We start from the raw sequence: 21,607 nt of genomic DNA, 5'->3' as shown, positions 1-21,607 counted from the left end.
CTAAGTTGGCATTTGATCGTTGAGCGGTTAGGAAAAGGAACAGAAACGATGGAAACTGATAACAAACCCAACTCTCTGTAAGATCCTAAACTTACATAGCTTCTCATGTTTTCTGGGTAATTGAACCAAGCATTGCGATAAAAACATTTTAAAAAATGATACATTCATGGTGAAAGCCAGCAAATAGGAGGTGATACAACCACTATCCTAAAGTATATACATTACAAACTGACTAGGTTCCCGATTACCTCTCTCAACATAAGCATTCCCATGAGATATGTGGAAGCTAGGGATATGATAAACTTAAAATTAGAAGTATAGACTAGACTAGGAGCGGGTTCTTTAGATGTCCAAATTGCTTTGCCTTCAAGTTCCCTTCAAAAGTTTACTGCCATCTTTTGGTGAGCTTGGTCGAGGATGAGCTGGCAACAGCAGGGGTTTTCCTAGAACCTGGGGAGCATTGCAAGAAAAGAGATGGGCAGGTGATCAGTGATGACTAAAATATTGAAAATTACTAGAAGGATTATGGGTTAGACAGGAAGGGCATGCCCACTTCATCTTCCAAGGAAAACAGCTAAACATAGGGTAACTTGGTTCACTTACTTGATGCAACCTTCGAGGCACTCTTGCTTGACGATGGCAACCGAGAAGACCTCAATGGACCCTGCTTCTGGGGGATCCTGGGAAGTTTAGATGGCATGGTCAACCTGCACTCGACCATTCAAGAATAGGGAGAAAAAAACATCAGCTATATTTGATCAGGATAGTTTTTCAGTAAAAAAAAAAAAGTGGAGGATCCATTGAGTAACCAATGTATGGTGCCCAAGTTTCCCCCAACACTAGAAAATAGAACAAACAAATATAATAAATAATAAATAAATAAATAACACCGATATTTTCTATAATAGTACAGAGACTCCAAAGGAGGTCCTTCATTCACAAAGTACAAATAAAGCAAACATGTTCTGTAATTTCCATGCACTATTATGCAGAGGAGAAAAAAGACAAACAAAGATTTCAGAAGCGTTTTCAGGTGCAGCAGCAATATAAGTAACAAACATGAAAAGAAACATTTGTAGAAGTGTCATTAAGGGGAACAAATGCCAACTCTTGGTTATCCAGTTGCATTAAGCTCAATTCTATGCTATCTGCTCTTATGCAACAAATGTTCTCTAACTACAATGTTCCAAATAACCACATTCAATATGTGGCCATGTTGGCTTATCAAAGTATCTTCTAATGTCAAAATTGAATAAAAGATCTTGAAAGTGGCCAAGCTAACCCCTGCCCAGATGACCGATAACATATGTATTTCCCTTTGCTTTAAATCTATCAAAAATAAATAAATAAATAAAAGCATCAAAAAAGTGTTTGAGCAGCAATAAGAAACTCAAGGAAACAAAAAACTCACTTCTCTATCTTCTCTGTGTTCTCTGCTGGTTTTACAGCTTCGGGGAAAAGTGTGAACTCCACAATACTGCTGATTGAACCATCAGTTTCTGTTCCCATTGACAGGCCCCCATCAGATATATCACTTAATCTCTCCTCAGAATCTGCATCCCCAAATCCTAATAGCTCAATGTCTTCAGTAAAATTCTGGCCTACATCTCCCCCAGCAAGCTTGGACTGGGCAAAACATTCCTTATGTCTAAAATCATCGATTGATGGCAAAGAACCTGCTTCAGAATGCTTGTCACTGTACTCTGAGCAATTGTCCAGATCAGAAGCCGCTTTTTGAACAAGACCTGAGCCTTTGCCTTGTGGCAGCCTGTGACTTTGACGAGAAGCCCCAATGGAATGTCTTCTTGGAGAAGAAGACCCATACCTTAGTGAGTTCATACCACGTTTTCCACTAGTGGAGTTGACATTAACCTGCTGCAACTGTTCAATCTCCAGATCCTTTTTAGCATTTGAGTCCCTGAGGAATGCCACCTTCAAGATCAACAGGGAATCAGAAGATAGCAAACACAAGGGAACAGCACTTCATAAAATCTTAATGCATAGAAGTCAAACAATGAAAATTATAATAAACGTAATGACCTGCTCCATAAGTTCTCTAACATCCCTTCCCTCTTTGTTGCTCCTTGCAGCACCTAACTCAACACCAGAGACTCTCTCGGCAAACTTCAAGGTACTTATAGTTTCGGAGTAGGAATCCACATCAGGATTAAGCTGTACAAACATAAGGGTCTTCGCTTGACCTCCTATAAAGTAGGAAAAAGAAACGGTCAAACAAGCCCAGGCAAGAAAATGTTAACAACTACAAAGTCAAATTCCCAATCTTAAAGCACACTGACAAACGGTATGGTTCAACCACAAGACTCAAAAACCAGAAGGATATGTACCCAAAGAGCTTTGAAGGACTTGAGTTAGTTTGCTATTTCTGTATGGCACATGAGGACTCTTTTGTGCTAAAGCAAATATTACATCTCCAAGAGCTGATAGTGATTTGTTTATGTGCTGTGCTTCCCTAAGCCTGTCCCCAGTTGCTTCAGAGCGAAGTACTCTTTCACTGCCTGCAAGGTCTACCAAATGTAAACTTCCACGCAAAACAGCATCAGTCTCCAAGTCCAAGCCGCGAACATGAACAGTGAGAATGCTGCATACAAAATCAAATGAGAAATACACCCAAAGAGCTGAAGTGGTTAGAATTAAAAGAGATGAACTAGATTAATATCTAAGTAAAACCTGTGAGATCGGCTACTTCTCTCATTTAGCGCAGTGGCTCCTACAGCCCTATTCATTAATCCAATATTCATTAATTCCAGTACGTCTGCGGTTGATTTAACAGGGTGCATGCTTGCATCAGGGACAGCTAAACCATTTGGTTGAGTGGTACTCCAAATCCCAAGTGTGTGCAAGTTAAAGGGTACAAAAAAATTTCATGACAGAAGCAAGTTAAAAAGTAGTAGTTTCGCTAAACCAAATGCAATAAAGGATATATCATCCATCCATTAGAAGTACATCCAGTCAAGCAATAAAGTTAAAAACCCAACTGTTACTGAAACCTCACAAATAAATTTGAAACAAGTATTGAATTGAAGGAAAGGATATCTTTTCTGAGAACCATCACTCGAGAGCAAATCTCGCACTTGTTCATTATATATCTCAACCATTTGGACACCGACTTCATACATGATGGAACTTTTTCTGCTCTGAGAGATATGGAAAAGATCGTTCAAAGCTCGATAGTTAACCCCCCAGTCCACTTTGGAAGATACATCAGGCCCAGTCTGGAGAAACAAAAGGAACAGTGTGAAGTACAAATAGTAATCTCTTTAACATATTTTTTGGATGAAAAATAAAGTGGGTACATACCATAGTATAGGTTTTTCCAGAGCCAGTTTGACCATAGGCAAATATACAGACATTGTATCCATCAAGTACAGATCGAATTAATGGTTGAGTGTCTAAAAATACCTCCTCTGATAACACAATGTATATACAAATAAAGGTAGTAAGTTAAAAGTTCTTTCCTAACAAAAGCATGCTAAGTGGAATAGAAATCTGAGGATATACAAATAAAGAAACAAGGCCAAATATAAAATATTATAAGAAGATAACCTTGAGTGGCTGCTGGACTAAACACCTTATTGAACTTGAACAGCCTACGGCTATCTTTTCCTTGTTTTGCAGGATTTACAATGACCAATTCCCCATTCTCACCAATATATTCTATGGTTGTATACTTTTCACTTTGCCCTGGAAGGAATGGCCTTATCCGACAATACACCCTAATATTTCCTAATGAGGAAAAGAAAAAAAAAACAATAAGCCAGAAAACAAAAGGCAAAAAACCAAAACAACCAAGAAATGCTAAGCATTGTACCTTTCAAATCTTGAACCTCATTATACAGTCTCCGATTTTCTTCCAGAACCATATGGTAGTTTTCAGCAGCCTCAGTTAGACCCTTAAGCTTCATTCCTGTTCAAGGTAAGAAGTTTTCAATGTGATAAAATGCCTAGCCAGCATAAATGCACAAGTTTAAGATGCTAAACAAACCCTACCTAAGTAATTAAATTCCTCAGAGTAAGTCCTGTGTGTCTTCAAAACTTCTCGCTTTATGGAGTCAGAAGCCACCCTCAATTCCTAAGTAGTATGATAACTTAGTATTACAAAAGTCAACATCAAAGCAACACGATGTTAAGAGCATGACATTTAATGAGAACCTGCAAAGCTCCAAATTGAGAATCTACAAAATTCTGGTATCTGAGTTCTTTCCTTTTCCATCTTCGAGATTTGGATTCAGAAAATGCCTCCAGTTCTTTCACCTTCTTCTTTGAATCTGTTAGAAGATTCTCAAGCTCCTTTAATTTTTTCTCCAATTCGACTTTGGTTTCCTTAGCTTGTGTTTCCAATTGCAAGCAATGTTTCTCATGTGTCTTTCTGGCCATTTCAAGTTCCTCTTTAAGTGCCAAAATCTCATTATCACTACGATCCTTCTCCTTCATTAATCTATCCACATCCTGCTCTTCAAGTTTTTTCCTCTCTTCTATTTTGGTATTTTCAATCTGCAAGAAGAAAAGTAAACAGATAACAGCAATGTACAAAAAGTTAGAAACACTACTAGCCAAAACCCTAAACATTTTTAGGTGAAAACAGGTTGCATCTTTAAGTAATAACAACAATGGTGTTATGCACAGATATTCATGTTTGAAGTGCATTGAACACTGTCAAGAGATTATTGAAAATTTAAGAATTACAAGACAAATGCAATCAAAAGATGAATTTTGTCATGATTTTAAGGGCCATAAAGTAAGAAGACAACAGGATCATCAAATCTTGAAGAAACATGGAGGACATATCTAATTCTTAACCTATAGGATTTAGCATTTAGTTTATTATGCCCTTTCTGATGACAAATCATACAAAAATGATCCACTTTAGCAACAATATTCCATTTTCGGTTATAAATTTTGGTCCGGACTCTTGAACATGTTGTGTGGTTGCTCTTATCTTTGGACAAATAGCTCTCCTTTCAACCAACCTCATTGACTAGAGTTATTGAAGAACTCACATAAGCTAATTTGCACTCCAGTTTGGCATTCTTATATGATCCCAATATCCTACTACCCCCGGTGGAAATGTCATTGCAGTTCAAAAAATTTATAGATGACATATAGGATTGTTATGCATGAAATTGTTCTTCAGCCATGGTTATGACTAATATAATAAGAATATGTCCTTGAAAATTGGGGATCAACAACAAGAAACATCCTTAATTAGCTATGTATCAGAAACAGGGACCAAAGATTAGAATCACACCTTTATTTGCTGCAGCTGGTGCATAACAACCTATAAGAAGAAAGGTCAACAGTTTAAATCAATTGGCTGAATAACTAAAATGAGCAGAAATATATGTATGGATTTAGCTCTAACACTAAAATTACCCTATTTTCTTCAGTGGTCCCAGTTGCAAGGGTTTCAAGTACTCTTATTCTTGATTGATACTTCTCTTCACGAGCCTTATAAAGATTGTTTTGCTGTGGCATGCAACATTGAAGACATTTAAAGAACAGTGAACAAAATTGTTAGACAGAATATTATTTGAAGCATCTTACATTTTTTAAGTTTTCTGCTTGAGTAGAAATTCGCTGCTCTATCTCTTGGATAATTTTCCTCAACAGAAATGCAACTCGCTACACAAATGGTGAAAAATGTTAAAAGGTTTGCAATGAAGTCTATACTTGAGACCAATAAAGGAAAAGAAATACAACAGTTTATTAATTCATGTGTGCTTCAGTAAAATAGCATCCATGCACCCTCTCACAGCCATACATGAGGTACATCCCCATTCTTTCTTTCAATGCTTCCATCCAGAATATTGATCAGAATGCTGAAAAGCAGATGAGTTGGGGTGTTCTGCACATAAGAATTGCTAAAGAGCATGAGAATAGCACAAAGTTGAAATACTCAACTCGCTCAGGCCTCTATTCCAACTACCTGGGGAAACTTAAGCTTTGATGAATAAAAACAAAAATTTTATTCAAATAGCAATACACAAACAAAAAAATAGTTGAGAAAATTACTTCTAGACTTTTTTGTTCCACTAATTCAGAAATTTTAGCAGCAGGAAAATCAGCATAACCCCCTTGCTTCAATTGGAACCCCTCCTGGAACCTATGTCCAACATGATGTATTGATGCAGCCAATGGCTCTACCAAAAAACAGAAATCAAGAGAAAAAAAATAAAGATAAAAAGAACAATAAGCAATAAGCAATATTAACTATTTAGATGGCAAAGAAAGCCTGTGGCATTTGGCAAACTAAATAAGATTATGCATCTCAGCCTCAAGCTCACTTCCCTCAATTCCCAGTTCCTTCCATTTCATACTTGAGTTGCAACAAATGCTGTGTATATGACCTCCATATTTGGGGGTGTTTGAACAAAATTGCATATATATTTACCAAAATCCAGGTATCATGCTCAAAAGACTAAAGGACTGAAGCAACACATACAACATAATCATATCCAATTGTACTTTTATCAGCATTAAATGTGGGGCATTTGGGACTTAAAATTTGGGGAACCCACAGTGAAATTATTTGATGAAATTTTATGGATTTTAAACTACTCATGGAATCATATGTTCAGCTGATAGAGAAATTTGATCAACCCACAGTGGAATTATTTGATGAAATTTTGTAATTTTTTTAATTTTTTTTTTTATGATAGGTAAAAGCAATTGTATTAAAAAGAAAAGTATACACGATGTATACAAGAAACCAAAAACAAAAAGGCGCGGACACACAAAAAACATCCAGACCCTATGGAGCTCCTAACCAATCTACAAAATCAAGCGTCGACGAGGAGCCTCCCCAATATACAATCTTACCCAATCCCAAAATAGATACAAAAAAAAACTTTTAAAAGAATTATCTGAACATTCACAATTCTCAAAGGCTCTTCTATTATCTGAACTTTTAGGCTACGCATGGGATCATATGTTCAGCTGATAGAGAAACCAACTGCTACTGAGCTGAATCTTGGCTCACTTATTAACTAAACTAAATAGACCATTCCAAGCATTAGCGCTGAGCTGATAAGGTAAAGAGCCCAAGCTCAAACAACACTAGGCCCAATTCCTATAAATCATGAAGGAAGCAAGGGAAAAAGGATACTGATCAGCCTAGTCTTTTCCCACAAACTGTCAATATCATGTAATGAGGTTTACAAGTAGCACTTTATTTTTTGGGGAGAGAGAGAGAGAGCACTAAAACCAGCTTAAGTAGTGATCATGAGAAGTCATATGAGCAACAACAGTTTTTCTCATGCCCTTTTTTTTTCAATACCACTTCTGATAGTCAAGGAAGCATTGGTACACTACTCATCAAATGGTTACTACAAATCTTGAAATGAATAGCAGAGTCTCAGAATACAAATCAGGATTCACAGTGGCAGGCTGCAGGCATGCTACTATATTAATCACTATACAATGCCACTAGGAAATCAATTCTCCAGTTCACGCATCTTTAATTTCCTCCCATCATTCATGAAAGCAACCATACCTGAGAAAACAGAACGACGCAAAACATGTTGAAATTTAGAGTCCAGTGAATTCCTCCTCTCTTCTACAAATTCATCAGAGTGTTCTCCATGGGAAGATGCATCTCCTTGAGAACGATCAAATCCCTCCAAACATTCTACCTCGCACAAATTCCATTTCTTTCTTGAATAATTCCGAATGTTCTCTCCCCCAATATTAAAATTAAAATGTGCTCTAAGTGTCTGAAGACACTGGAGAACTGCATCCATTGATCCCTGCACAATATTTCAGTCATCGATTAAAATAAGTAAAGAAGAAACTAAGAGGTAGAAGAAATAGCAAAAGGCTACAGGACTAAAGTCGTCATTCTTGCTTACCAAGAAGGAGTGCAAGTCAGTTCATGTTTGATCAGTCCATATTGAAGTGAAAACCAAATCAGGGGGGATTGGCTCCATGAGCTCAAAAAGCACAATGACCTGGCATTGGAACTGACAATTCCAAATCAGAACCAAACTGAACTAATTCAGGCTGGTTTTGATTGGGATACTTCCAAAGCTAATTTCTAGGTTTTCCTCAAAGGTTATTCCATTTATATGACCCACAATTAGATGTTGACTCATCTGGGTCAGAATTATCAACAGAGAATTGCTTTGACCCATAGTTCGGGATCAAGCCTCACTTTCTCAACATAAAAACATAGGTTTAAGTTGAATCCATTCGTCATGGGGTTCAATCAACTAAAGATGCACCTCTAATACCAACTGCTGTGACGTCAGAAGCTATACAAACTATAACTGCCTTGCAAGCAAGAACTGTAAATTACCTGTTCTAGGTCAGATAGTTCAAATCTTGGTAGTCCCATCTCTTCCATAGCTGCCAAAAACCTTTTGAGATTCTCCAAATATGACTCGGAGATGCCTCCCTAAAATATAAAGGACTCATTAGAATGGAAAGAAATACCTAAAGATAAGGTTCCAACTCAATTTCTTTTTTAAGGGAAAAAGAAAAACAGAAAGATAATCCAACCATTTCAATGGAACCAGGACTCAGCCTGTTCAAAATGCCACATAGAACAGTGCCATCAATTAAACATGCTCTTAGGTCCTCCTCTGAAGCCTCCAATGGCAAACTTAAATAAGGAAGTATACCATTTAGCCACTCCACTAATTGTGTTCTCTGGCTCAGGTTACCTGAAGAAAAAATCAGAGTTACTGGTGCAACGAGAGGGATGGAGAAAATGTATACTTCTTACCCTCTATCGTTCCATCAAAACTTTCCATTTGTTCAGCAACTTCTGGGTTGTAACCTTCATTTGAGTTTTTAAAACTTCCATTTTCACTTATATGTAATTCTGACAGGGGATTCATGGTGATCTCGTGAGAAATACTTTGCTTCTGTGATCAATTATGGACACAGTGCCAATAGGAAATAATCTCATCCACACTTTTTAATCTGGAAAATACTAGTCTCCCTGGAGGAAAAGAACAAAAATCAAGTAAGTGCACACATTGCTAAAGAAATGCAGTGACCATCAGTTACATTAGAAGTTGAAATCCAATAGTATTAAGCTATGCACAATCCTAATCTGGTTTGCTTTAATCAAAACAATCTATGTGATATTATAATAAAATCATGTGATCTGTCCAAAGAGGGAGAAAAAAGAAATCAACAGTTAACCACAGACAAAAGCATCACGATATCTATGTTCTTGATCAGCAAACTAACTTAGTACTGGTTGATAAAGAACGTGTAATAATCTAATGTTAGAGAGGTGGAGATATAGGTTGCAACCTTGGGTCTGCATTAATCTTGCTTTTCTGACCATTCTATGCTATTAAGAAACCTGATTGAAGTAGCCGCCTACATGATGTTAAAGACTTGTTTCATCTGAACACAATAAATAGATATAAGTGCAACTTAGCATAATAGATATAAATTCAACTATTAGACCCATGAATTCAACAGGAGAAACTACAAAAGCATCTTAAATATCAATGATATCTTTTAGAGCCTTTGATGGAAATTTGATAAAGAAGAAACAAATTAAGCTATTGCGCAAAACAGGTAAAATTTTAAACAAACCCAAATCTAGGGAAGAAAACAATGGAGGAAGTTCCATTAAGAACGGAGATGACTACAATGGGGCTCACAAATCGGAAGTTTTCTCCCATAAAGTACACAATGTATCACCAGCACACCAATTTCACGGAAGTATTTGGAATTAATTGCACATGCAATAAACTAGAGAAATGTACACTAAGACAAAGCATGTAACCTTCAAATTTTAAAAACCCTTAACTTGAGAATCCATTTGGTTGCTGAGAAAAATGCATGAAATATAAAAATGAACAAACAAACAAATCAAACACGTCAAATCTTTAACTTTTTCGTTGCAACAAAAAAGCACTCTCAACTGTGCCTAATCCAGCTATTTGTCTCACTGGAGTCCACCACCTTCCCCGTTTTCTCGGAAACAACCACAACAACAGAAAAGCAAAATAAACCGTCAAATACCTTCATTTTCTTTCATTTCCTTTTCCCTCGGTTTCTCGGCAACCGGACGCCTAACAACGCAAAATCTCAAGCAGCATTTTAGCACTCCCACCTCAGATCCGCTCAAAACCCTAGACTTCCTACAAACACAAACACCGCGACGAAATGCGGATCAAAACACGAACCTGACCAAACCGAAAGCTGAGGCTCGGAACGAGATCTGGAAACAAGAAAATCGCAGACGCGGAGCTCCGACTTCCGGTTGGAACCGTCGGCCGGATCTATCACCGGAGCGGCCGGATCGGCCCGTCGACGTTTCCGAAAGGCGTCCGGTATTTCAGAGAAGAAGAAAGACGGAGAGCAAAAAAAAATAAAAAGAAGGCGAGGTTGGAGGTGCGTTGGTTGGGAAATAGAGATGGTTTGAGTCAGAGATTTTGAAATTTTAGGGGTCTGCGATTATTGTGAAATTGCAGATTTGGCCCGTGATTTTGGACTGGTGTTCCCGCCTTTCTGGTGCTTTGTGTCGTTTTTCATTTTTCCATTTTTCAATTTTTTCATTTTTGGAAATTGGGGGATTGAGTGTGGCCGAGCCCAGTGGGCCCCTGATGGCTATAAAGCACAAAGGAAAGCGTCACCGCGTTCAGGCCGGAGCCTTTTTAGTGGTCCACCTCAATTTGGAACCTAAAAAATTTACTCATGGAAGCAACAATTCATGTCTCGTTCCTTCCACGCTTTCAGAAGGACGGTCTCGTCATTATGACTATTTACGTCGCCGTTTGATTTGAAAATTGAATGAATTTAATAATTTATAGGTGTTTGGTTGTTATATTTTTAAAATGGCTTTCTTAATATGTAAAAATGTACAATCAATAAACTAATAAATGTCCTTTTTTCTAACTAATAAAAACGTATAAAACGTGTGGATTTTAAAATCTATAATTTTTTTTAAACCGTATACGAGCTATTGCGTTACAACTTGTTAACAAAAATCGTAATTCTACTATAAAAAAATTTATTTCGTGGAATATACGAATGTCTTTTCATATATAAATATATGACTTCATGAAAAAATGGTTTCAGTCATTTAAAAATTATCAAATATTTAATAAGGACAATAAATTTTTTTTTTTGCCTCAGCTTCTTATTGTATGTTTTTAAAATAAATAAAAAATAGTAATAAGTAATAACTTTTACACATAATATTAATTAAAAAAATAATTATTTAAAAAAATTGAAAATAACAATCAAGACAATTTTTATTATCTTAAATTTTCAAAATTTTGAAAATAATTCTTAAAGTTTAAGATAAATTTATATATGGAAAATTAAAATAAGAAACAATTTATTAACAAAAAAATATATGTTTAGTCAATTTTGAAAAATGGTTAGAAGTGAGTTTCAAATGTAATTTTACTACTGAAAATAATAATAATATATAGTTTTTAAAAATTGTTACAAAAATTTGATATAAAAGCTACAAATTGGGATTTTTTTAAATAAAACAAATTTTAAAAATATTTATTAAAATATAATATATTTTAAACTATTTATGAATTTACGATACTTTTATAATATTAATTCGAAGTTGTATTTAAAAAATGATTATAATTTAAATATGAAAAATATTCTTTAAAAAATAACTTTAAAATTTAATTTAAGCTATCTCTTCAAAATAGGCGTTCAATTAATGTTATGAAAAATGTTATAAATTTAAAAATAGTTTAATTTTTTTTTTTTTTTCAAAATCCCACGAAATTGTGGGGATAACGAGATCAAAATGCATTAAGATTTTATTTTTATTTTTTATTTAATAAATGAAGACACTGTACCAAGCCCAAGACCAAGCCCAACTACAAGTATAATTTGGGAACGAGTTGGCCCAATCGGGCTAACCCGCCCATACAAGCAAACAAAGTTTTCAAATATCCAGTTGACCAGAGCCGTACAAAGTCCAAATCACGCAGCCGAAACCCTACTAACGATTCCTAACAAAGAAATGAAAGAATAGAGTCCAAGAAGCGGCCACCATCTGCAGATCCAATGGAGAGCGAAGCTTCAGACCCTACTCCGAACATGCAATCTCTATCTGTCAACGATTCTCAGAATCACGACTCCGCCAGTTCTTCCAATCCAGCGCCCGCGTAAGAATCAATCTTTCACCTCTCTCTCCACATAGAAGCAATTTTTTGTTTTTCTACTCTTTCGATTTGTTTGAATGCTCGGAAAATAGGTGAAAAGGGACTAAAATTGAAAATTTGTTGGGTCTTGAGTGTTCCATTGTTGTTGTTTGAGGAATTCGTGGAAGTCGGCTCAGCTACTCGAGGCGGGGGTGTTAACAGAATTGAAAACTAGTTTTTTTTTTTTTTTGCTTCCTTTTAATTCTCAGTTCCAAGACAGTGAAATAGTGGTTCATCACGGTGATTTATGTTGTATCCTTGTGAAAAATTGTGCAAATTTTGAGCTTTGGAGATGATGTTCTCTTGAATCAGGATGACGTTGGAGGAGAAGTTCAGGATCGTGAGGAGTGTGGGAGAGGAGTGTATACAAGAGGATGAGCTGATGAATCTGCTGAGGAATAAACCTGAACCCATATGCTATGATGGCTTTGAACCCTCTGGCAGAATGCATATTGCTCAGGTACTATTTTCATATTCAGAGTGTTCCCTTTCATCATTTCTAGTTATAGTTTGCGGGATTGACTTATATTAATTCTGTACTGTCCTATCTCTTATAATTTACCTATAAAAACGTCAACATGAATTGCTATTTTTCTTGTTCCTTTGTAGTTGGCTGGTTTCGGAGTTATATTATGTTCAATATGGTTGTTTTATTTTATGTGCAGGGAGTTATGAAGACAATAAGTGTGAACAAACTCACATCTGCCGGGTGCAGAGTGAAGATATGGATTGCAGATTGGTTTGCACAGCTAAACAATAAAATGGGGGGTGATCTGAAGAAAATTGAAACAGTTGGACGATATCTGATTGAGATATGGAAAGCTGTTGGGATGGATCTTGACGGAGGCAAAGTTGAGTTTTTGTGGTCTTCAAAAGAAATTAATGCCAGAGCACATGAGTACTGGCCTCGTGTAATGGATATAGCTAGAAGGAACAAGCTCCCTAGGATAATGAGGTACATTAATTTTTGCTGTCAATGATGCTTACAGTATTTGGTGAAGTTGGAAATTTTCATTTTCTTCATTTGTAGGTGTGTTCAAATTATGGGTCGATCCGAGCAGGAGGAATTGAGTGCAGCTCAGATTCTATACCCATGCATGCAATGTGCTGACATATTTTTCCTTAAGGTGTGTGATGTTTTACAATTAGAGTAATGAATGTATTTTTATTTTCTGATGACTATCACAAATTGAAGTTAAATGTAATGTAGCAGTAGTAAGCAATGCCTATGTTGATGGGGATGTCCATGCCAGCAACCACCTTTTCTTCTTTCAGAATTTGGGATCCATTTTTTCCCACCTTGTATATCTCTTCATACGCAAACACACTGGGTTGCCTAGGTTGATTTTATGTTAACACATCACAGAGAATCACGTAAATTGGTTTTTCTTTTGAACAGGCTGACATCTGCCAGTTGGGAATGGATCAGAGGAAAGTGAATGTACTTGCCAGAGAGTATTGTGATGATATCAAAATGAAGAACAAGCCTATCATCTTGTCACACCGTAACCTCCAACTGTTGCTAATTCTGTATTTACAATAGCATTTGTTTCAATCAGCTACTCATTATTGGCCTTGCTTATATGTGATTTGCAGATATGCTACCTGGTCTACAGCAAGGGCAGGAGAAGATGTCAAAAAGTGACCCCTCATCCTCCATTTTCATGGAGGATGAAGAGGTATAGCATTTTTTTAAGGGAATTTAAACAATTCAGAAAGAGCAGAGTTGATTTGGTTATCAGAACCTTTGAGGGAAAGGGAAAAAAAAGGAGGAATCGATTTTTCTTGTTTGGTTTTCATAGAAAATGTGAAGGGAATGAAGTCAAATAAGAATTATGTTGAATCTTATGCATTTTCAACATTCTTATTCTGTGTTTCAAATATGAATGAAGTAGAAGGAGAAGAGAGAAAGTTTAGTGAGCTCAAACTTTTTTTCCCTTCCCTTTTTCTTTCTTTTCTATTTTCCATTTCCTTGTCCTTTCCCTCACAGTTTCCCAGATGGAATGGAGACCTAGTAGGACTCGGATATATAACATGGATTTAGTGAGGCATTGAACTGGGATATTTTGAGAATGTAACTTATATTTGGGCACCTATTCTTCTAATGTTTTCATTCTCCATGTCACAGGCCGAGGTGAATGTGAAGATAAAGAAGGCTTACTGCCCTCCAAAAGTTGTTGAAGGAAATCCATGCTTGGAGTATGTGAATTACATCATTTTCCCATGGTTTAATGAGTTCAAAGTAGAGCGCAAAGCTGAAAATGGTGGAGATAAGTGAGTTTTATGCACCCTCAGATCAGATACTTATTTACAATTCTCCATTTATCATTTGTATATATAGTTTTGTTAATTCTCAATGCTTGGGTTGAAGATGCCAGTCTCTTGAACTCCAATAACAATGGTTTTACCCCATTTCTCGGTTGTCCAGGATCTTCAAAAGTTACGAAGAATTGATTGCTGACTATGAAAATGGGGAGCTACATCCAGGCGATCTCAAACCTTCTTTGTCTAAGGCTTTAAATAAGATACTACAGGTAAGCTTTTCCTAGTCTTATCCAATGTGCTTCCCAGGTAAATTTTCTCTCAAATTCTAGGAAAGGTGAGCCACTAACCTGAATCATTTATTCTGTTCTTTGTATGTTCAGCCTGTGCGAGATCACTTTGCTAATGACAGCAATGCCAAAGATCTGTTGAAGCGGGTCAAGGTACATACTCGTTTGGCTTTTGTATTATTTTCAGAAATTTTCCTTTTAATCATGTCTGTCTGCAATGGCTTTGGTTAAATCAGAAAAACCTAGGGCTTGTTGGGGTTGGTTTTTCAGAACAATTCTTATTTATTTTGGAAAACAAATATCTAAAACTTAAATAGTAAAACAAATTCTCAGCTTAGTCTTTGTGTAGGCACTGGACACTTATGGATAATATAAAAGTTCTTAAATAGTCTCTATATTTTCGATTGTTGCTCGAACTGGTTTTTGAAAAAAGTTTTATGAAGAGTTTCCAAAGGGAAGTCACCAAATATTTGTTTGGTTTTGCAGGCCTACAGAGTCACCCGGTGATGTGGAAGAAAGAAAGAAAGAGGCATGAAACATATTCTGATTTGGTGGCTGATTTAAGTGTGATTGTGAGTCAGGGGAGTTCTTCATGGTCAAAAAAATTAGTCTCCACTTCAACTAGGAAGCGATTGTTTTTTCGTTTGCAAATCTTCTACCTTAACTTTCTCCAATACAAAATGGTTCGTATATTCAAAATGTATGGATATACAATCATGTAGCGATATTCACTGAACGTTGAGCCAATAAGGAGTTTTTTTAACTACAAGTTTAATTTTTTAATCATTTTTTTTTTTTTATAAAATAAGTAATAGAAAAAAATTAATGAAAAAATAAATTTATGATAAATGGGATATATCTTATGTGACTTAAAATTAATATGTCTCATGCAAAAATAATAATAAAAATGATGGATAATATATTTTATCATTGTATTTAATAAAAATATAATAAAATATAAAAAAAAAAACTAACTTATTTTATTTCATAACCAATAGAAAAAAAAAAATTATCATCTCTTTTATTCTATTCCATATTATTTTCCGGCGTCCAAATATGGAATAGGATGTGAATAAGTAATGCTATGACTTTTCTCATTCAAAATAATAATAAAAATAAATAATCAGATAATTATATTTAAGGGTTTCCAATTTATTATAATAGAGCAAAGTTCTCCAAAACTATAAGAATTCATGCAATGATCCATGATAATGAAATATATTTTTTGAAAGGATATTCAACATTTCAATACCTACATGATGCCCAAAATATCTTTGCTGAAAATGAAGGGCTTGTTTGGACATGTTTTTTGAAACTTGTTTTTAAAAATTATATTTAACTTAAAAACAATTTTTAAAAATAAGTTTAAACAACTTCTGCTTTCTTTTTATTTTAAAAAACTAGTGAAAACAACTACTACTTGTTATCTAAAACATGTTTTTTATTTCACATTTTAGTTGAAAATTTCAATTTTCTTTCATTATATTCATTTTCTCGTTGAAAGATGAATCAGAGTTGTTGTTTACTAGTTTGTTGTGTTGCTCACTTGTTTGGTGAGTAATCAAAGGAAAATAAATAAAATTCACTCAAAAATTTCGCTTCTTTAACATCTAAGTACAAAGTTATATTGAACATAAGACATGATAAATAATAAGATAACTTATTATATTTCATTGCTAATCAAACATAGGATATCATATATCCCATCTTTTATCATATGTCATACAATATAAAATCAATCAAATATAGTTATATTGTTCTATCGCTTACATTGGTCGAGCATGGAACTCTACCCGTTGGGAAAATAAAAATAAATATTTGTTATTACTGATTTGCATGTTTTTAAATTATCCCGACTATTATTTTATTATAATAAATGGGTCATTCTTATAAGAATTATCAAATAAATTTTTAATTATATAGTTAGTTTTATATTTGTAAAATTATATATTAAAAAAATAGCATGGTTTGACAAAGAAAATTGTCATAAGCCAGCTCCATTAGATTTTTCAAAAATAATTAAATTTTTTCTGAGATTTGTTCATCATCCAGGGAGTCTATTCAAAATTTGAGATGAAGAAGATGTTTATAGGACTTTGCAACAGAGATTTTTAAAAATTATAATTAATTAGCTTAAATTTTCTAAAATTTATACAAATAATTTTAGATCAAAAACCTATTTTCTAATTTAGAAAATATGTTTAGTAAATTTTTTATAGGGAACAATTTTATGATTTTTTCAACAATTTTGAATATGAATTTGTTGTCTTTGATCAGCAATTTGGTCATATTCATGTTAGTGGTCATATCCAAACACGTCCTTAATATTGGATCGTTTGACCCGAACCCGATACGAAAAATCCATGATATGATATGGATCCTGAGTCCAACGTACTGCCGTCAGCTCGCGTCCATGGAGAACCTGCCGATCATGTCCGAAACCCTAATATCAGAATCAGACTCCGATCCACCGTCCACGTGTCCCCAAGGTTCGCCGGAGCATCCTGATGCCTGCCGCTCTGAATCGAAACCAACTGAGCTTCTTAGAGCTCTGGAGGTCGTGGAAAGAGACTCCGTAGCCATCGCCGAGAGCTTCACTTCTCTCTTTGCTTCGCTGCGTTTGGCTCTCTCTGAGGTGAGTTTTGGTATCGTGGAAATTGTTGGGGATTGTGGTTGAGTTCTTAGCCTTCGTTTGGTTGCTGACAAAATAGGGGAAAAGAAAGGAAAATGAAGGTTTGGATCACATTTGAGTTGGAAATTTCAATTTTCTTTTCTTGTACTTGTTTTCTCACAGAAAGGAGAATCAGAGTTTTTGATTACTGGTTTGCTGTGTTGCTCGATTGTTTGGTGAGTAATTGGAGGAAAAGAAAGAAAATTCCAAACTGCACATTTTTATTCTCACTGAAATTTGGAGAACCATTTGACCCGAAATTTTGTTTTCTTTAGCATCTATTTAGTACAAAGTGCAAGGCTTCAATTTTCCTTCCTTTTCTTGATTACTCGGCAACCAATTTGAGCCTTTGCGGAAATTTAAATTGTTAACACTTTTGGCCCTTAGAACGCGCAACTCATCAGCAAACTACCTAGATTGTTGGCATAGATGAAAATCTATAGATACTATAGGCTGATGAAAACTCATAAAGAGTTATCTCATTTCAATTTTTGAATTGATGGATAAGAACCTGGATATAATATGTCTATATATGCAGTTCTTTAGGACAGAGCCGAACCTACTTAATTTTGATTCATTGATTGTCTTTCTGATTGTACAATATAATATTGTAGGTTACTAGCAGTTCTGTTGATCATATGCGGTGCTTCAATGATGCTGCAGGCCGCCTCCAGGAATCAGGTAAACGAGGGATTCATGTGTAGTATGTAGTGCTTTATTATTCTTAGAAAAACTCCGGTAGGTGGAACTGTGATCACAAAATCTAAGTGCAGTCCTCTACCCCATTAAAGCATTTTGGGCAAATGAGTGTGGAGCAAGGCAAATTCCCTCACATTCCAGGATAAAAAAAGGGAATTACCTCAAATCATGACTCTTGCATTTCCACTTCTGGATCAGATGCAGTGATAATGGTTGGGATTATTAGATGTGACCAGTATTGGAGATGCACAAGTCCATTACAACCCAGTTCTAAATATCTATTCCTAAGGGGCATATGTCCCCTATATGTCTATTGCTGCACTAGTTTTCTCAGATAATTGAATTTATGTCGGTAAACAGTGACTTATTGTTTAGGATTGATTCTTGCTTTAGATGATTTGCATTAATTTTTGTCTTATTTTTTTTTTCTCCCTGAAATATTACTTTAACCAGCCAGTTGCTTGGATGTTTCATAGACCTCCTTATTTACATCTGTATTTTTGTTTTTATCTCATTTTGCAGCACTCGATGCAGCTACAAGGGGAAACCGGTATATAAATTCATGTCTCAGGTATTTTATTTAGATGTCCAGCATTGGTATTATGTGCTTGCATGGATATTGGATACTGATGAAACATAAACTGTCGGAAGTGCTGAGGCATAGTTTGTGAAACTTGGAGATATCTTCCTGGATATTTGTGTCAATTGCCTTAGTGTATTGCAAGATGACTTGCATGTTAAAGTTGCGGTATACTTGGAGATTACTGACATGATAGACAGAACAAAGTGGCATTTGCTATGTTAATTGCAGCTAATTAGTTACTTTTATGCATTTTATTTGACATTGTATTTGAACTGTATGCTTTCCCTTTTTACTAGTTTTTTAAGTCATTCTCACCGACGCTAAAAATAGAGGAAAAGGAATGTGCAAATAATATATAAAGGTTGCTCAGGTTGAAGAGGCCTTAATGGTGGCTTTCAGTTATGTAGCTGTAGCTGGTGTTTAGGGATGTAAAATATGTTAGGTCTGGACCTTTTTTCCACTAGGGACATCTGGGCCTAAGATCCTGACTTGGCCTTGTGCTTCAGGCTTGTTACAACTTTAATAATTTAAGCTTCGTAAATCTAAAATCACTAAGCTTCATAATTTTCTAATTGAACTTTAGGTTAAATTAATGATTTACTATTCACAAGCTCATGGGCACTTAGAAATTATTAATTTTAATTCCTTTATAATCTGTGTAAGTTTATAAATAAAGTAGTATGAATTTATAAACTTTACAAATTTATGACCTTCAGAAATGTACAAAACTTTATGAAAGTTTATATATATTCATATGATTTAGTGAACTTTGCAAGTTTATTAGAAGTTATTAAGCTGCAAGCTTTGCATAGTTTCCAAGTTTATTTTGTCCTATTGAATGGCAGGTTTTTTTATATATATTTATTTGGTTGTTCCCAAGGTATTGAATCAAGTTCAGGATTGGGAGTAATTTAAGAGAGTGTTCCAAGTGCTTGTGGAGATAGATCCAAGAGTGGGATCAAACCTTGTGGAGAAAAGGCTTATAACTTAATTTCAGTCTCTTTATAGACCTTTTCTGTTACCTGGATCCCAGAGCAATAGACCTTGGCTTGTGAGCACTTACAGTTTCCCTCTGTAGCATCTACAGGGGTGTCAACTTTAGCCATCAAATATGCAGCATTTGTGGTTTTCTCTCAGTTGCTTTAACTGCTGTTAGTAGAACATTTATTCATCTTACTTTTAGATCATGGAAAAATATTTCACTACCCAATCACACTATTTAGTAAAAGTTACTCTTTCCCTAAAAAAACGTTTATTTGAGAAAAGATATGATTTATATAAATTTCAATTGTCGGTGACACATGTTGCACACACCTCTCTCATTATATTCTGGCTAGTACAAAACCCTACAGAGATAAAGGCCTCCTCCTTTCTTAACCAAAGGGGCTAAAGTGTGACTAATAATTGGGATTTTTTGACCTGTAAGTCATTTAGCAACCCGCAATCTTGGATACAAAAGTGGAAAAGGATTGAAAGCTTTAAATCTGTTTTTGGCATTTGCATGTTGTGTATGACCTTTTCTTTTTAAAAGTTGAGACAAAAAAAAAAAAAAAAAAAAAGAGGGGGAAAAGCTTAATCTCTTTTGAAATTTCTTTGCTGCAGGCTAAATGAAGAGATGAAGGGTGTTGATGGTCTGGCTATGCAGCTGTATCCTTTTAATTTGGTTTGGTGCATGCCCATGCACTTCTTTTTCTCATTTGTTGTGGGTTCAGAGGTCTTTGTCCAACTTCCTTCCCTAGTGGGAAGGCAGCCGGATCCAAGGTGGGCTACCAAGCCAGTGGGTGGTCCATAAAAACCACAGATTAACACCGATGACTTCAGATAGAATTTGATCCAAGTTTTTAAAAATCAAACCTGGTGAATTGCATTAGGCTTAGAACAATTCATCATGCAATATAGTTTTTAGTATGGCTTAGTTTTTGTCATCTTGAATTTTGCTTACATCCTTGATACTTGTCTAGAAAGATCCTGAGGAGGAATGTAGATGCTCTGGACTCGGGTGTAAATAGGCTTACCCGTCTTCCATGATGCTGACCTGGTCAATTTATCCGTTATATCGCTATCATCTGAAGGTACACTTTCAAAGCTTATTGGTGATTTTGCAGTGAGAATAGGCTGGTCCAGCCAACAAAAACCGAAAGGAATGTTTTGCCCTTTTGTAGCTGAAAGTCACAGTATTTTTTAACATTATTATGAATCACTGATTTGTATTCCAAATTTATTGAATATGCATTGGTCTTCTTTCTAGCTATTGGTGCCTATTGAATTCGTCTTGTGCTTGGGTGAATTTGGCTCCCAAAAATAATTTAGGGGAAAGAAAATAAGGGGCAAAGTGGAACGAAATAAGAAGCTAAGCAAAATAAAAAAATTTGATTTAAACTTTATAAATTATTTTTATGTTATTTTAAACTCATTGCACTTATTTTTCTTTCCTTAATACTTTTTTGGTATTTTGAAAACTGATGTTTTGTAGAACGAAAGTTTACTTAGAACTTGGAATTTTGTTAATCTATTTTTTATGTTTTTAAATATTTTTTTAAAATAACTTTTAAATATAGCGTTGTATAAAATTAGTTTTTTAAAACATTAAAAAACAATTGAAAATAATTTAAAAAAACATGATTTTTTTACTTAAACGTTTTTTTTTTTTTTTTTAGAAGAATGGAAAATTCTTTTCTAAAATAGTTGCCAAAAAAGACCTAAAGCTTCGGTCTTTTCCACCATTATAGGAGTTAGCTTTGGTCCCATATTATCTCAAACAGGGCTTTAGCGTGTACACGGCCCAACAAAAAGAAACCAAAGAAGCCTAGGCTTAACACATGTATGGGCTTTGCCAGCAGGCCTCCAGCTTTGGTGGGCTCCGTCCCCTTGACGTTTAACCGATGCCCTTAACTTAAGGACTCCTCCCCAACAGACCCCACCTTGCCCATTTGTTTAGTCTTTC

At 35.2% G+C, this 21,607-nt stretch overlaps 3 protein-coding genes and 1 long non-coding RNA gene across 6 annotated transcripts; 2 read left to right on the top strand and 2 right to left on the bottom strand.

Annotated features, from left to right (window-relative positions):
* Window positions 1–56: 56 nt before the first annotated feature.
* LOC100256435 (kinesin-like protein KIN-14J) lies at window positions 57–10,548 on the bottom strand. Of its 2 annotated transcripts, XM_010662353.3 has the most exons (23): window positions 10,003–10,548; window positions 9,280–9,375; window positions 8,741–8,959; window positions 8,515–8,678; window positions 8,312–8,410; window positions 7,511–7,763; window positions 6,031–6,158; window positions 5,780–5,863; window positions 5,563–5,640; window positions 5,392–5,484; window positions 5,267–5,296; window positions 4,171–4,512; window positions 4,009–4,090; window positions 3,830–3,925; window positions 3,565–3,744; window positions 3,319–3,425; window positions 3,055–3,233; window positions 2,689–2,853; window positions 2,346–2,599; window positions 2,041–2,204; window positions 1,412–1,932; window positions 604–707; window positions 57–450 (listed from the first exon to the last, which is right to left on the bottom strand). In XM_010662353.3, the coding sequence occupies exons 3-23, from the start codon at window positions 8,853–8,855 to the stop codon at window positions 386–388; spliced, it is 3,303 nt and encodes a 1,100-aa protein (XP_010660655.1). In that variant the 5' UTR covers window positions 8,856–8,959; window positions 9,280–9,375; window positions 10,003–10,548; the 3' UTR covers window positions 57–385. The 2 variants fall into 2 exon arrangements, with proteins under 2 accessions (XP_010660655.1, XP_010660660.1); XM_010662358.3 differs by lacking the exon at window positions 9,280–9,375.
* A 1,306-nt stretch (window positions 10,549–11,854) lies between these two features.
* On the top strand, window positions 11,855–15,479 carry LOC100251282 (tyrosine--tRNA ligase 1, cytoplasmic). Its single transcript, XM_002274333.3, has 10 exons — window positions 11,855–12,122; window positions 12,471–12,618; window positions 12,824–13,113; window positions 13,189–13,285; window positions 13,558–13,663; window positions 13,755–13,837; window positions 14,287–14,432; window positions 14,587–14,692; window positions 14,804–14,863; window positions 15,197–15,479. Exons 1-10 carry the CDS (start codon window positions 12,022–12,024, stop codon window positions 15,215–15,217), a joined length of 1,158 nt encoding a protein of 385 aa, XP_002274369.1. The 5' UTR covers window positions 11,855–12,021; the 3' UTR covers window positions 15,218–15,479.
* Window positions 15,480–16,732: 1,253 nt separating this feature from the next.
* Window positions 16,733–20,910, top strand: LOC100263372 (uncharacterized). Of its 2 annotated transcripts, none has more exons than XM_002270162.5 (5): window positions 16,733–17,345; window positions 17,996–18,062; window positions 18,603–18,651; window positions 20,266–20,310; window positions 20,625–20,910. In XM_002270162.5, exons 1-5 carry the CDS (start codon window positions 16,908–16,910, stop codon window positions 20,689–20,691), a joined length of 666 nt encoding a protein of 221 aa, XP_002270198.4. In that variant the 5' UTR covers window positions 16,733–16,907; the 3' UTR covers window positions 20,692–20,910. The 2 variants fall into 2 exon arrangements, with proteins under 2 accessions (XP_002270198.4, XP_059598907.1); XM_059742924.1 differs by lacking the exon at window positions 20,625–20,910 and adding an exon at window positions 17,505–17,557 and having other exon boundaries at window positions 16,967–17,345.
* On the bottom strand, window positions 19,496–19,780 carry LOC132255123 (uncharacterized). Its single transcript, XR_009467739.1, has 2 exons — window positions 19,628–19,780; window positions 19,496–19,594 (listed from the first exon to the last, which is right to left on the bottom strand). It is a non-coding gene; the product is annotated as an uncharacterized LOC132255123 (long non-coding RNA).
* Window positions 20,911–21,607: the final 697 nt, after the last annotated feature.

The sequence above is a fragment of the Vitis vinifera genome, chromosome 2, assembly GCF_030704535.1.
Source record: "Vitis vinifera cultivar Pinot Noir 40024 chromosome 2, ASM3070453v1".
In the NCBI taxonomy this organism is placed as follows: domain Eukaryota; kingdom Viridiplantae; phylum Streptophyta; class Magnoliopsida; order Vitales; family Vitaceae; genus Vitis; species Vitis vinifera.
The sequence above is the reverse complement of the archived record's forward strand: the minus strand, read 5'-3'. Positions and strand labels throughout refer to the sequence as shown.